General features: G+C 44.2%; 1 protein-coding gene across 3 annotated transcripts in view; it reads right to left on the bottom strand.

Moving 5' to 3' along the window:
- Positions 1-15834, bottom strand: part of SEZ6L2 (seizure related 6 homolog like 2) — a 199031-nt gene that overhangs the window by 118446 nt on the left and 64751 nt on the right. For all 3 annotated transcript variants that reach the window (XM_056535082.1, XM_056535084.1, XM_056535083.1), the window contains exon 2: positions 10067-10132. In XM_056535082.1, coding sequence (XP_056391057.1) covers positions 10067-10132 — 66 coding nt within the window. The remainder of the gene's footprint in view (positions 1-10066; positions 10133-15834) is intronic.

Genomic DNA, 15834 nt, shown 5'->3' with positions numbered 1-15834 from the left:
CCATGCCTTTATAACCTCACTTCCCCTTCCCAGCATTGCCGGATCTTGTTGCCTTGTGCCAGTGAAAGCGTTTTGTGTATGTTCCTAGCCTGTGTTCCAGACCTTCTGCTGTTGCCCCTGACTACGAACCTTGCTGCCTGCCCTGACCTTCTGCTACTTCCGACCTTGCTCTTGCCTTGTCCTTCTGTACCGCGCCAGTCTCAGCAGTCAATGAGGTTGAGCCGCTACCGGTGGACACGACCTGGTTGCTACCGCCGCAGCAAGACCATCCCGCTTTGCGGCGGGCTCTGGCGAATACCAGTAGCTACTTAGAACCGGTCCACCGACACGGTCCCCGCCAATCCCTCTCTGACACAGAGGATCCACCTCCAGCCAGCCGAATCCTAACAAATACTATTAAAAGCGTGTAAACTTGGGTTTCATTTTAGTCCTATCAACCCACAGAATAAAGAAAACATGTCATTTTTACCATAAAGCGCACTGGGTAAAAGCGAAACAAAAAAAAAAAAAGTAGAAAAATTGCTAATTTCTTATCAATTTCCTACCATAATTAATAATTGTTTTCAATGCGCTGTAGATTTTATGGTAAACTAAAAGGTGTCATTACAAAGAACAAATGGTAACACAAAAAACAAGCCCTCATATGGGTCTGTATGGGGGAAAATAAAAGAGTTGTGGCTCTTAGAAGGCAAGGAGGGAAAAAACGAAAAGCACAAATGAACATTTCCTGTGTCCTCAAGGCCAAAATGGGCTGCGTCTTGAAGGGGTTAAACAGACTTGTTACCAAACATCGCCCTTGGTAAGTCAAACATAAAAATAAAAAAAAACTGCAAGCCCAAGAACGCAACGCAGGGGGTCCAAAGATGGAACACACTTTATATTTATAACTGCATTTATCTGGATCACCACTAGGGGGTGGGGTTACACCAACAGTGCAAACCTTCAATGGTATATGTTGCAGTTATTCTAGACATTGTTTTTTGTTTTTTAATGTTAATGAAATTATTTTCTTTTTTTTTTATTTGATTTATCCTACAAATGGACTTTTACATTTACATAAAAAACATTTTTTTTTTAGTCTTCGGAATTCCTATGTATTCCAATGCATTAGTGGTACCAATAAAAACTACCAGCGCCATAAATGAGCCTACCTATAGTCCCGTATATGGAAAATAGAAAAGTTATAAGGGTCAGTAGAGGACAATTTTAAACTATTTAAAACATTTTTACAATAAAAAAAAAAAAAATAATAATAATAATAACAATAAAGTTTGAGTTTTTTTTTTTAAAGCAGTACAATAATAGAAAAGCGTGTACACATAGGTATCATTTTAGTCGTATTGACCCACAGAATAAATTCCAATGCATTACTGTTTGTACATGTGAATGACGAGAGCCAAAAAAAAAATTATGTTGAGAGTTATAGGCCAGTGGTCTCCAAACTGCACTCCTATACTGTAGTCATTTATACCGATAGTCTCAGAACTGGGGACCTCCAGCTGTTGCAAAACTACAACTCCCAGCATGAATGGACAGCCAAAGGTTGTCCGAGCATGCTGGGAGTTGTAGCTTTGCAACAGCTGGAAGAAAACTGTTTAGAAAATATTGTCCTATATATAAATATAGGCGCTGGGCTTGACCTTCCAGAGGGGGAGTGTGTGGTGTCCCATCCTTTAGTCCATATAGTGTATGTGACTCCATGGTTATGACTACAAAAAAAGCCTGTGTGGTCTAATGTCATAGTTATGTCAGTGTGGACTCCTAACTGCACTCCTATACTGTGGTCACTTATACCGATAGTCTCCAAACTGTGGACCTCCAGCTGTTGCAAAACTACAACTCCCAGCATGCCCGGACAGCCGTCGGCTGTCCGGGCATGCTGGGAGTTGTAGTTTTGCAACAGCTGGAGGTCCACAGTTTGGAGACCACTGGTATAGGCCATGTAGTGCTGTATTGGGAAAAAAGAAAATGCAAAGTAGCTCTCATCCAGAAGGAAGACACCTTGCTCTCTGGTGCCACCTAGCTTTTGATAAACATATCTACAGTTACTATATTACTATATTGCTGTACTGCATTGGCCGCTAGGTAAAGACTTTCAGATACTTATCGGACAAGACTGGAGGTCAAGATTATTTGGTGTGAGAGGTCAAAGGTGCCAGGCAATCTGTGCCCACAGGCTCCTGAGATGTAAATCCGGTGCTAGATAGTTAGGCTCCTTTAGGATAGGGGATTACAAGCTGATCAGCGGGATCCGGAGAATAGGGACAAAATTGCAGCAGGAAAGAGCGGCGTGCACTGCGCATAGTAAAGGTGAGCTCTATTTGTTCCTGTATGACTAGTGCCTGCCTCTGCCCGACACCTATGCACCATAACGACTCTCCACTGCCTGACCTGGATTGCTGACTACGCTTCTTTGCCTGATCTTGCCCCCTTCCCAGGTGCCAAGCACCAGTACCACCTTGCCCTCTAGACCAGATGCTACCCACATCGAAATCATGCTTCAGAAGCTACCTGGTACCCTTCAGTACAGTGGTTCCCAACCAGTGTGCCTCCAGCTTTTGCAAAAGTGCATGCTGGGAGCTGTAGTTTTGCAACAGCTGGAGACACCATAGATGTGATGAGTCACTCAAAATCAGATATTTTATCTGACCTCACCTCTATACAAACTCCCCATGCGCATTGCCTCACACAGTAATAATACCCACTTAGAGCCACACATATTAGTTAAGCCCCTATGTGTGCCCATATATGAGTTAGGACTCTTTGTGCCCTTATATAGTAGTTAGCCCCCTGTGGATCCCTATGTATTAGTTCAGACTCTCTGTTCCCCATACAGTAGTTAGCCCCCTGTGTGCCCCCGTATATTAGTAAGGACTCTCTGTGTCCCCATATAGTAGTTAGGCCCCTGTGTGTCCCCATATATTAGTTAGGACTCTTTGTACTCCTATATAGTAGTTAGGCCCCTGTATGCCCCTATATAATTGTTAGACCACTATGTGCCCCCATACAGTAGTTAGCCCCCTGTGTGCCCCCATATATAAGTAAGGACTCTCTGTGCCCCCATATAGTAGTTAGGCCCCTGTGTGTCCCCACATATTAGTTAGGACTTTCCATGCTCCTATATAGTAGTTATGCACCTGTTAGCCCCAATATAATTGTTAGATCATTATGTGCCCCCATATAGTAGTTAATCCCCTGTGTGCCCCCACATATTAGTTAGGGCTCTCCATGCTCATATATGGTAGTTATGCACCTGTTTGCCCCAATATAATTGTTAGGCCACTATGTGTCCCCATATAGTTGTTAGGGCAGTCTGTGCCTTCATATAGTAGTTAGGCCCCCACACTTTTCCCTTATATAGTAATAAGACTCTTTCTATGCTCCCTCACTGTGCCCAACATATTCATATAGTAGTTTGGCCACATGAAGAAGTAATGGAATGGGGAGCCGCTGTGTCTCTGTTCCATGGTATGATCATTTATGTTTTGTGGCCCTTGCAGTTGTGGAGGTCTGGTTTGTAGTGCTTTAGTGTTAGCTCTGGGGGTCCGGTTTGTGGTGCTCTAAGATCTAGTTCCAGAGGCCCAGTTTGTCGCGCTCTAAGATCTAGCTCTGCGGGTCCGGTTTGTGGTGCTCTAAGATCTAGTTCTGGGGGTCCAGATCTGGAAGCCATAATTTAGATGCTAAAGTTCAGATTGCATTACAGTTGTGTGAACGAGGCCATTGAGTGCCCATACAAGATGCAGATGACCTTCAGTAACCTTGTACTTCTTTGGTGTGAATCACTGGATGTCGTATATATTTATTTCTCCAAAGCATTTGATATGGTGCCCCATAAAAGGTTGGTACATAAAATAAGAACGATTGGGCTGGGGGAGAATGTGTGTAAGTAACTGGTCAGGGATAAGAAACAGAGAGTGGTTCATAACACAACAGAGGACAGTGCACTGTGTATAGTAGATAACACAATAGAGCACAGTGCACTGTATATATAGTAGATAATACAATAGAGGACAGTGTACTGTGTATAGTAGATAACACAATAGAGGACAGTGCACTGTATATATAGTAGATAATACAATAGAGGACAGTGTACTGTGTATAGTAGATAACACAATAGAGGACAGTGCACTGTGTATAGAAGATAGCACAATAGAGGACAGTGCATTGTGTATAGTAGATAACACAATAGAGGAGAATGCACTGTGTATAGTAGATAACACAACAGAGGAAAGTGCACTGTGAATACTAGATGACACAATATAGGACAGTGCTATTGCGTATAGTAGATAACACAATAGAGGACAGAGCACTGTGTATAGTAGCTAACACAATAGAGGACAGTGCATTGTGTATAGTAGATAACACAATAGAGGACAGAACACTCTATATATAAGATAACACAATAGAGGACAGAGCACTCTATATATATAAGATAACACAATAGAGGACAGAACACTTTATATAGTAGATAACACAATAGAGAACAGTGTACTGTATATAATAGAGAACACAACCGACGACAGTACACTGTGTATAGTAGATAGCACAATAGAGGACAGTGCACTGTGTACAGTAGATAACACAATAGAGGACAGTGCACTGTGTATAGTAGATAACACAATAGATGACAGTGTACTGTATATAATAGATAACACAATAAAGGACAATGCATTGTGTATAGTAGCTAACACAATAGAGGACAGTGGACTGTCTTTAGTAGATAACACAATAGAGGACAGTGCACTGTGTACAGTAGATAATACAAAAAAGGACAGAGCGCTGTTACACATGGATCTGGATACGTTGGAGTTTGGGCTGAGAGGTGGAGGATGAGGTAACATGAATATATAAGGTTATGCACATGGGGAGTAAAAATCCAGGATGGGAGTATGTATTAAATGGTAAAACACTGGGAACAACTGACATGAAAAAGGACTTTGGGTTTTAGTCAACTGTAAATTTACCCATAGCAACCAGTGTCAGGCAGCTGCTGCAAGGGCAAATTAAATCATGGGATGCATCAAAAGGGACATAGATGGGAAATGAGGAGGTTCAAAGATGGGCAACGAGAGTAATAAGGAGAAAGGGAGGACTACAGTACCCAGAAAGATTATCAGAATTAGGGTTCATACGTTTAGAAAAAAGACAGCAGAGGGGCGACCTAATAACTATGTATAAACATATCAGGGGACAGTACAGAGATCTCTCCCATGACCTATTTATACCCAGGACTGTATCTATAACACGGGGGCATCCTCTACATCTTGAGGAAAGAAGGTTTCTGTAACACTCCCGTTTCAGTAGACAGGAACACCGGTGGATGTGGATCCGCTGAACCTGTGAGGCAGATGACACGGACTGTACCAGGAAATGGAGTCTAAGGTGCCGCTGGTTTTCACCAGAGCCCGCCACAAAGCGGAATGGACTTGCTGCGGCAGGTGGCACCCAGGTCGCTACCCCTGGCATAGCTTGACCAAACAGGCGGCTGAGAAGTTTGAGGCACAGGAAGGATACAGCAACTCGTGGTCAGGATAGCAGAAGATCAGGGCAGGTGGCACAGTAGTGTAGTCAGGAACGTAGCAAGTGGTCAGTAGGCAGGCGGCAAAGTAGCAAGGTCAGGTCACGGAGCAAAGGGTATGATACATGGCAAGGCAATACACAGGAACGCTTTCCCTCAGGCACTAAGTCAACAAAGATCCGGCCGGGATACAAGGGAGGAGCAAGTACTTAAAGACAGCAAGTTCAGAGGCAAGAGTGCGGAACTGAGCCGCGTAGTCGCCACAGGAGGAGTTCCCTTGGAAGATTCAAAAGAGCCGTCTCGGCACAGGAGGCTTGCGCGGGTTCTTAAAATGCATTGTGGAATTCTGCAAGGAAGGCCGACAGGTTCATGGAGGCCGGATTTCTACGATCCCAGAGAGGAGTAGCCCAGACTAAAGATTTTCCAGACAGTAGACTGACCACAAACACCACTTTAGATCCGCTATGAGTTCTAGATGGATAGAACACTGTGACACAAAGCCTCTACACAGCTTGGGATCTCCATCATACTTAGAAGGCAAAGACAAACAAAGCTTGGTCCCAGGAGAAGCTGCAGACACAGGAGGAGGCTCAGGAACAGGTGGCTGCTGCTGTTACTGTTGTTGCTGCTGAGTGGTAAGAAGCACCATGATAGTTGATTCAGTTAATGCACCTGATGGGCTAACTGCTGCGACTGTTGAGCTACGGCGGTGGAAAGATCCAAGACATCTGGCAAAGGCACCCCAGCGGGATCCATGTCCGGATCTTACAGTTAGGGTCGCAGCAGGTGGTGGATCCTCTGGGCCTGTGTGGATGATGATGTGAGCCGTGCCAGGGAGCGGAGTCTAAGGGGCCGCTGGCTTTCCCCAGAGCCTGATGCAAAGCGGGATGGTCTTGCTGCGGCAGGCAGCACCCAGGTCGCTACCCCTGGCACGACTTGTCCACACAGGTAGCTGGGATGTGGCGTGGCACAAAAGGAAACAGGCAAGATGAGGTCAAGGTAGCAGTAGATCAGGGCAGGTGGCACAGGTGCAGAGTCAGGTAACAGAACAAGGATAAAGAACATGGATATCAGGAACACAGAAACACAGTATGCTTTCCCTAGGGCATAAGGCAACAAAGATCCAGCCAGGATGCAAGGGAGGAGCAAGTACTTAAAGACAGGGTGCAGGTGTAGACACTTAATTAAATAAGTACTGGCCCTTAAAATGTAAGAGCTCCAGCGCACGCGCACCTTAGGAGGCGGGGGCACCTGCGCCGGGGCTGCAAGGACAGGTAGACCAGGGAGGCGACTGACGGGCTGGGATTTGCATGCTGGCACGTCCGGCTATGCGAATTCCAGCCCTGTTGGCAGCGGGGACATGACAAGAGAGCGCTCACGGCCAGATGTTGCAATTTCTACACCAGCACAGACAGGGGTTCTTTACTGTAAGAGCAGTGAGATTATGGAACTCTCTACCAGAGGAAGTGGTCATGGTGAACACAATAAAAGAGTCCAGGAGGAGGGGCCTGGATACATTTCTAGAGAGTAATAACATTACAGGTTATGGATATTAGATCTATAGGGACAGAACGTTGATCCAAGGATTTATTCTGAGGTCATATTTGGGGTCAGTAAGAAATTTCCCCTGATATGGGGCAATTGGTATCAGATTCAAAAGGGTTTTTCGCCTTCCTCTGGATCAACTCAGTAGGGACACAATAGGGATATAGGTTGAACTTGATAGACTCCGGTAATTTTACATCCTTATAAACTATGTAACTATATGTAATCTTTACTTGCTGCAAATTTGTCAAAACCAAGGATCGTTCAATCTGTGGCTCTCTGGCTGTCGCAAAACTACAACTCCCAGCATGCCTGGACAGGCTGGGTGTTGTAGGTTTGTGACTGGTTAAAGCACATGGGCACCTTTAGGACCGATTCACACTACAGTATCAGTCTTTAGATAGATTTTGGTGGCGCCAGCTGTAGACAGATATTCCAGTCAGATATTCTGACTTCACCTGGTGCCTCCGAAATCCATCGATGCTATGACCAAGTGGACAAGCACCTTAACCATTGACGGCACAGCAGTCCGCACACAATCATGTTCATTCTTTCAGCGGGTTTGGAATTTCTGCAATGGAAAAATCCATTCAAGCCAATGTTATCTTGGCAGCGGAATTTCCAAGCAGGATTCCTAAACAGAATTGTGCTCAGAAATTCTGTAGTATGAATGCAGCCTTAGACAATGTTGACACTAGGACTGCTCAAAAATGCGCAGTCCTATAGACAGCAATGTATTTCTGTGCAGACTTCGCAGAAAGAATGAACATGATAATTCTTTCTGCGAATGCCAGAATCTGAATTCCCGCAGCAGAAACATTCCTTTGATGTTCTATTACCTATTTGACCTTAATTGGCTGTGGTCTCATTGTTCAATTAACCTTAATTTGCTCCAATTAGAGCAGCTACTGTATATTTCAAAACTTTCCTTCTTCCATTAATACGGCCCCAGTGACTCCCTGCCGGTCCCTGCTGCAACCACTGTGATTGCAAGCGGGGACAACTGGAATTCAAGAATTACAACTCCCATCATCCCCTACATAAAAAAGATTTTTCACATATATAAAAAGGTAATCCCACATCCATGGTTACATATTCTCTTCTACAGTTTACAGCAATTAAAAAGTCCTTTCCATCCTACTGAAATTATAGCTTCCATCCATGTCTTCCTGCATATGCAGAGACATTGGAATTACAAGAAGAGTTTTGCAGTAATTTGTCATTTAAAACCAGCTCAAATTGTATAATTACAATGACATCGTCCTTCACAATTACATTAAATACATACAGTACAGTACATTATTGTCCCTGCCATCTGCCTCCACAAATTACAATTTGATGTATCTTTAATGTCTGATAGAAGACCTCTGTAAATTTATGGATTTTTGGTAAATTAGGGAAACTCAGCCTTTTTTTGCCTACTGTATTATACATATTACTGATGTCCCCGTCCTGACCCCCGCAATTATTCATGGCAGCATATATTAATGCCCGAAAGAATAAAATAAAATAAATGGGGCTAAAAAAGTAAAGTGAAAATTAAAAAAAAATTATGAAATGCATTTGCCATTCATTTTTAATATTGAGCGCTGAATTTCCTGGTCCCTGCTTGCTCCCAAAAATTGAAAGACAAAAAAAATAAAAAATGTAAATGTTAATTTTTAAACAGGGATCAATTTATGTGGGTGGGCAGGGACCTAAAAATGTAGCAGACAATAATAAAAATGTAGAAAGGGGCCATTTAAATGTAAAAATAATATATTTTTTATAATTAATTTAATTTGTTTTTATTAGTAATATATTTTAATATTGTGTTTAAGAAAGTGTGTGTATGTGTGTTTCACATTTTTTCTCTATTTTAAAAAAAAATTTTTAGGTAGTACACTACTCCCAGCATGGAACAGACTGTGCCATGATGGGAGCTGTAGTACCTGTACTAATAGACAGATTGCCCTGGGTGTCACTCCTGACACCCGATGTGATCATCCTATCTATTGCAGAGATGGAGGGGCTTTCTCCTGCGCTCGCATCTCTGCACTATACTCCGTCCGGCCAATGATGTGAATAGAATCCACATCACTTCTTCATATTTCCCGCAGAGGGCTGTGATTGGCCAGATGGTTCCAGCCAATCACAGCTCTTTGCGGGAAATATGAATACTAGGTATATATACAGCATATACTCATACTACAGTGAGACCAGAGAAGAGCAACCGGCCGTCCACATCTATACATTATATAGGATGATCGCAGCAGGTGTCAAAAGTGATCTTTCCTTACCTGCAGGTACTACTGCTCCCAACATGGAGTACACTCTGCTCCATGCTGGGAGCTGTAGTACCTGCATTAATAGACAGATCGCAACAGGTGTCAGAAGTTACACTCGCTGCAATCTGTTTATTAATGCAGGTACTACAGCTCCCAGCATGGAGCAGAGTGTGCTCCATGTTGGGAGCAGTAGTACCTGCAGTTAAGGACAGATCACAGGGGGTGTCACTCCTGACACCCAATGCTATCATCCTATCTATTGCAGAGATGCGAGAAAGCCACCCGCATCTATACATTATAAAGGACGATTGCAGCGGGTGTCAGGAGTGACACCCGGGGCTATCTGTCTAATTAGCAAAGGTACTACTACTTCCATCATGGAAGAAAAAAAAGTGAAACACACACACTTTATTAAATACATTATTAAAATAAATTACTAATAAAAATTTGTTGCAAATTTATTCGAATTGAATCAAATTTTTTTATTTTATTTGCCGAATCAGCCAATTTTTCAAAAAATTTACTCATCTCTAATAGCAACCAATCAGATTGCTTGTTTTATTTTTAACAGGCCTCTTTAAAAATGAAAGAAGCGATCTGATTGGTTGCGATGGGTAACTGTGCCACTCCTCCTCTACACAGGTTTTGATAAATCTCCCCCAATATTTTTAATTAAATTACAAATCACACTATGCAGTCGCCATTGCTTCAATCTATCACATAAAATTATACATACCTGTCTTCCATTGTTGCAATGTCTTTCTTTTCTCACTGCCCCGCTCCCAATAATGGCTCCCTGCGTCTAAATTAAATAAAAATTAGTTATAAAAAAAATACCAACAATTTTTCTTAGGTCCTAACCAGTGGCACATATGGGGTATTTTGCCCCCGTGGAACTGGTTAGGACCGGTGGAAATTTATTGACAACCTCAAATTAATAATTGTTTTAGACCCTCCCACCTCCCCCATGAAAGGAGGAGAGAAACCCAACCCCCTTGTGTTTTTTTCTGTCCTCTGGACAGTGTAAGGATGGGTGGTGGTCCTGTGGGACCCCTCTTCATATATTACTTTTATATAGCTGTATTCCTTTTGACATACCTCTGGGCTTTTCTGCCCTTTTCTCATACTGACGGAATCTTTCTCTGGCGTCTGCAGCTTCGGCCACCTCTCTCTCTCTCTTTTCTGAGATTTACCATTTTGGTATATGCGCGTCCTGCGCTCCTTTCTGGCACGCTTCTCCTGTGCTGCTTCCTGCCTCTACTCTGAGTCTTTACTCGCTCTTGAGGCTTCAAAACATATGTTTGTTTGCCTATACCTTTATCCTTTGCTGTGTTCAGGAAGGATTATTGGGCTCTTTCTTTTATTTTTAATTGGGATATTATATTTATTTCCTGTATCCGCCCATTTGGGGGCAGGGCTTAAAGGAGTACTTCGCTGCTTAGCGTTTGGAACAAACTGTTCCAAACGCTGAAGCCAGCATATGGAGCTCGTGACATCATAGCCCCGCTCCCTCATGACATCACGCCCCACCCGCTCATTGCAAGTCTATGGGAGAGAGAGTGACGGCTGTCAAGACCCCTCCCATAGACTTGCATTGAGGGGGCGGTGCATGACGTCATGAGGGGTGGGGCTATGACGTCACGAGCTCCCGGCGCCGGCTCCAGCGTTCGGAACAGTTTGTTCCAAACACTGAGCAGCAGAGTGCCCCTTTAAGTTTTGGCGCCCAGGAGACCATTTAAACTGGCTAGATGCAGTCTTTAGGTCTCCTAGAGTGGTGGTACAAGTGCTACTTGCTGCTTCTTATTTCTCAAGTGCTTACTTACTTACTTACTATAGCTTCTGCTATTAGTGCCTTTTAGCGTTTCTATTTTTTCTGTGCTTTCGCTTTTGCTCGGTAAAATTTTTCTTGGGGAATTTTATTTTTTCTCTTTTCCCCCTCCCTTAATACTCTTACTCTTTATTTCAGAGCATGTCTTCATCGGACAGGTCCAGGGATGCTCCCTCTAAGAAAACTACCTCTAAGAGAGTATTCCCGTCCTGTCGTGCAAAAGGCCAAGCCCAGCAAGAACTGACTATGCATGATATGGTCGTCTGGGTGAAGGACTTTGTTTCATCTAACATGAATACCATGGGGGCCTCTATTGAGGAATTGAAGCAACTGGTGACCACCAAGCGTGCCAGACCGTCTTCTCCACCTAGGTCTATGGAGGTGACGGGGGAAGCTGCTCGGGAATATTCCCAATCTTCATCATCTGAGGAAGAAGATAAATTCCAATACATGTTTTTTTTTTCCTGAAAAAACCCAGAGGCTACTTAGATCCATCAGGTCGGGGGACCGTGATACTGACGGGGGTGAAGCCTTTACATCTGCCTCTAAAGGGCCCAGGGCTTTTAAAGCAGATGATTCCCTCTTGTCTTTGATGAAGACTGAGTGAAAAAAAACTGGGGACCTGTCCCTGTCCCAAAGGTGGATTTGGCCATCTCAAAACTGTCCAAACGCACTATGGTACCATCTGATGATGGTTCTAGTCTTCAGGATCCGATGGATAGCAAGGCGGACTGCGCCTTTAGGCTATCTACTGCCTCATCTGCTGCTTCGGTGGCTATTTCATCTGCAGAGGTAGCTAAATTTTTGAGGACCAGATTTTCTCAGATTCAGTCTGACTTAGACCAGGGGGTCTCTAGAGACGACATCTTAGCCTATTGTTAGACCACTAGCTTAGCGATCGAATTCCTGTGCGATGCTGCCCCCCAGCAATTGAAACTTGCTGCTAAACCTACGGCTCTCTCCTCTGTGGGCCGCCGCCCTCTGTGGCTAAAACCATGGAGGTCTGATACATCCTCCAAACATACCCTTTGTGCTATGACCTATGAGCCTGGCATTTTGTTTGGGACCGAACTCGACCGCATAATGGAGGGGCTGTCTGATAGGAAGGGGAAATGTCTTCCTCAGCAGCCTTTTCACGGTCGAGGCAAGCGTTTTGGGAACAAATCCGGTTCCCAGTCCAGAACCCAGAAAGATTGGGGGTCCCAAAAGAGGGGCGCTAGACGCTCCAGGGGTTCCAAGGGCGGAAAGTCCTCAACGCCCTGACTACGGGCCCCTCATGTTTCTGGATGGAAACAATTCAGTCTGTCATCAATCTTCTTATGCCAGGGGACTTCCTGGCAACCTTAGACCTCAAGGATGCTTATCTTCATATTCCCATCCATCCTGGGTACAGAAGATTCTTAAGGATTGCTGTCCAAATTCAGGGAGTTCTAAAACCCTATCAGTTTGTTGCCCTCCCATTTGGAATTTCTTCGGTCCCACAAACATTTACCAAGGTGGTGGTCTCCGTGGTGGCAGCTCTTAGACTTCAGGGACTATATTTAGTCCCTTACCTAGATGACTGGCTTCTCAAAGCCTCCTCTCAAGCATTCCTGTTTCAACATATTCAAACAGCTGTATCCTTCCTCCATCAGCTAGGTTGGAAAATCAATTGGAACAAGTCCAATCTCCAACCAGCCACCTCAGTGAGATTTCTGAGGTTCCTATTAGACTCAGTAGCCATGACTATTCATCTAACTCCCGAAAAGAAGCTGCAAGTTCAGGAAACAGCCCAATCTCTCTTATTTCCCAGGAGGGTAACCCTTCGTTATCTAATGAGAATGTTGGGACTAATATCGGCAACCGCGGAGGCGGTTCCTTCGGCATTATGGCACCTGTGTCCGCTTCAGTCACAAGTATTAGCCAAGTGGGATCACAGTCCAGAGGGACTAAATTCTGTGCACTCCCTGCCTCCTCTAGTCCGGTCCTCTCTGAGATGGTGGAGTAATGTCCAGGACGGCAAGTCCTTGATCCAACCCGATTGGATCATACCTACCACAGACGCGTCCCTTGTAGGCTGGGGAGCGCACTTGTTGGACAAAACAGTCCAGGGATCCTCCTCACCCCAGGAGAAGATGTTATCTTCAAGTTTCCTAAAATTCAGGGCCAGAAGATTAATCCTATTCCACTTTGCGCCTTACATTCAAGGCAAGGCGGTGAAGGTTCAATCAGACAGCATGACGGCTGTTCTATATATCAAGAAGCAGGGAGGCATGAGGTCACAAAGTCTTCAAAGAGAGATAGGTGTGATTCTGGATTGGACAGAAGGGAACCTCACCCACTTGTCGGCCGTTCACATCCGGGGAACTCACAATGTGACAGCAGATCGCCTGAGCACAGGTCTTCCTACCGGAGAGTGGTCTCTTCATCCAAACAAGGAGATTTTGCTCAGGTGGGGTATGCCAGAGATTGATCTCATGGCGACGAGGTTCAACGCCAAAGTGCAAAGGTTTTGCTTCCTTAACAGGGAAGACAATCCTGTGGCGATAAATGCTCGGTCAATCCCTTGGAGGTTCAGGCTGGCCTACATCTTCCCTCCAATTTCCTTGATTCCAAAGGTATTGGTGAAAATAAGACAAGACTAAGTCTCTGTCATAGCCATCATTCCATACTGGACCAAAAGAGCTTGGTTCCCCCAGCTCCTTCAGATGAGTCAGGGTCAATTTTGGAGGCTTCCCCCGGAGCAAGCAATAGTGTCAGCGGACACTCAAAGCTGCTCCAATCTCCAAATGTTCAACCTGATGGCCTGGAGGTTGATCAGTCCCTCCCAAATGTAGAAGGGCTTTCAGGGGCCATCTTGAGAACCTTATCGCACTCCAGATCTGAAGATATGACAAGATCCTACAAAAGCATATGGGATATATTCTCATCCTGGTGTCAACTACGCCAAATGTCCGCCAAGAATCCTGCCACTTCTGCTGTTTTCCAGTTTCTACAAGATGGACTAGACAAGGGTTTATCTCCTTCCGGTTTTATCCTCCGCCAGGCATGAGTGCCCTCCCATGGATATCTACTTGTTATATCCCCATATGTGCCACTGGTTAGGACGTAAGGGAATCGTTAATTTCTAACGATAATTTGTTTTCCCTTAGTCCTAACAGTGGCACAACTATCCATCCCTATTCTTTGCTGTTTGTTTTTCTGCTTGCTATAACACAAGGGGGGTTGGGTTTCTCTCCTCCTTTTTTGGGGTAGATGGAAGGGTCTAAAACAATTATTAATTAGAGGTTGTCAATAAATTTCTACCGGTCCTAACCAGTTCCACAGGGGCAAAATACCCCAAACGTGCCACTGTTAGGACTAAGGGAAAACAAATTATCATTAGAAATTAAGGATTGTAACATCCATACAGCATCACTACTGTTCCTTTTTTGGGGGGGGATAGCCTACAAAATTTTACAAAAAAAAAGCAATGTACATCCTTTTTAGCGATCTTTGAAGCTTAAAAAATGGCAGAATTCTTCACACATTGTGCATGAATTCCACACAAATTCTGCACCAATTCCACAAATGATAAAAAACTGCAGAATTCTACACAGAACCAATGTGGATGCAGAATTCATGCAGATGAGTGGGATGTCCACCGTGTGAACGCAGCCTAAGACTAAGTTCACATGGCAGAATTTCATTGAAATCTACATGGAAATTCTGCATGGGCTTATAACCTGTCACCTTCAACGGGATTCCGCAGTCCCATTCATATTGCAGAATTTTCCCTGCCGATGTTCCGCAGATAAAATAATTCCGCAAAGTTATAAGTCATGGCTCAAGCCCACTGAAGTCAAAGGTTGTTTTTTTTTTCCTCTGCTAAATGCGCTTTTCTTGTGAATATTGTGCGGAATTTGAGCAGATTCTGCACAAAATTTAGCTTACGCAATTAATAAAAGCCCTTTTTTCCTTGTTTATGCAGAAATTCCACATATGATTAAATGTAAGTACTGATCCGCTGGGACTAAGCGCACCAAGATGTAGATTTACGTCCTGTACATGACACGAGCATCATGCACGGCAGTTCCCGGCTGCTATCAGCAGCCAGGGACTGTCCGGTAATGGCGGACTGTCCGGTAATGGCGGAATCCTGCCACTTCTGCTGTTTTCCAGTTTCTACAAGATGGACTAGACAAGGGTTTATCTCCTTCCGGTTTTATCCTCCGCCAGGCATGAGTGCCCTCCCATGGATATCTACTTGTTATATCCCCATATGTGCCACTGCTTAGGACGTAAGGGAATCGTTAATTTCTAACGATAATTTGTTTTCCCTTAGTCCTAACAGTGGCACAACTATCCCTCCCTATTCTTTGTTTGTTTTTCTGCTTTCTATAACACAAGGGGGGTTGGATTTCTCTCCTCCTTTTTTGGGGTAGATGGGAGGGTCTAAAACAATTATTAATTAGAGGTTGTCAATAAATTTCTACCGGTCCTAACCAGTTCCACAGGGGCAAAATTCTGTAAACTTATTGTGCATCAGGGATGCACAATTACCTGTGTGTCAGGGACCACAGCGTGTCGTGTGTCAGGGACACACGCTAACGTTAACTACTTAGTGTGCCCGGGGTACATCTAAGGTTAACTATTTGTGTATCAGGGATACACTATGTGTCAGGGACACACGCTAACGTTAACTATTTAGTGTGCCC

This window comes from Hyla sarda, chromosome 8 (genome assembly GCF_029499605.1).
Source record: "Hyla sarda isolate aHylSar1 chromosome 8, aHylSar1.hap1, whole genome shotgun sequence".
Taxonomy (NCBI): domain Eukaryota; kingdom Metazoa; phylum Chordata; class Amphibia; order Anura; family Hylidae; genus Hyla; species Hyla sarda.
This window is presented reverse-complemented; position numbering and strand designations above follow the sequence as displayed.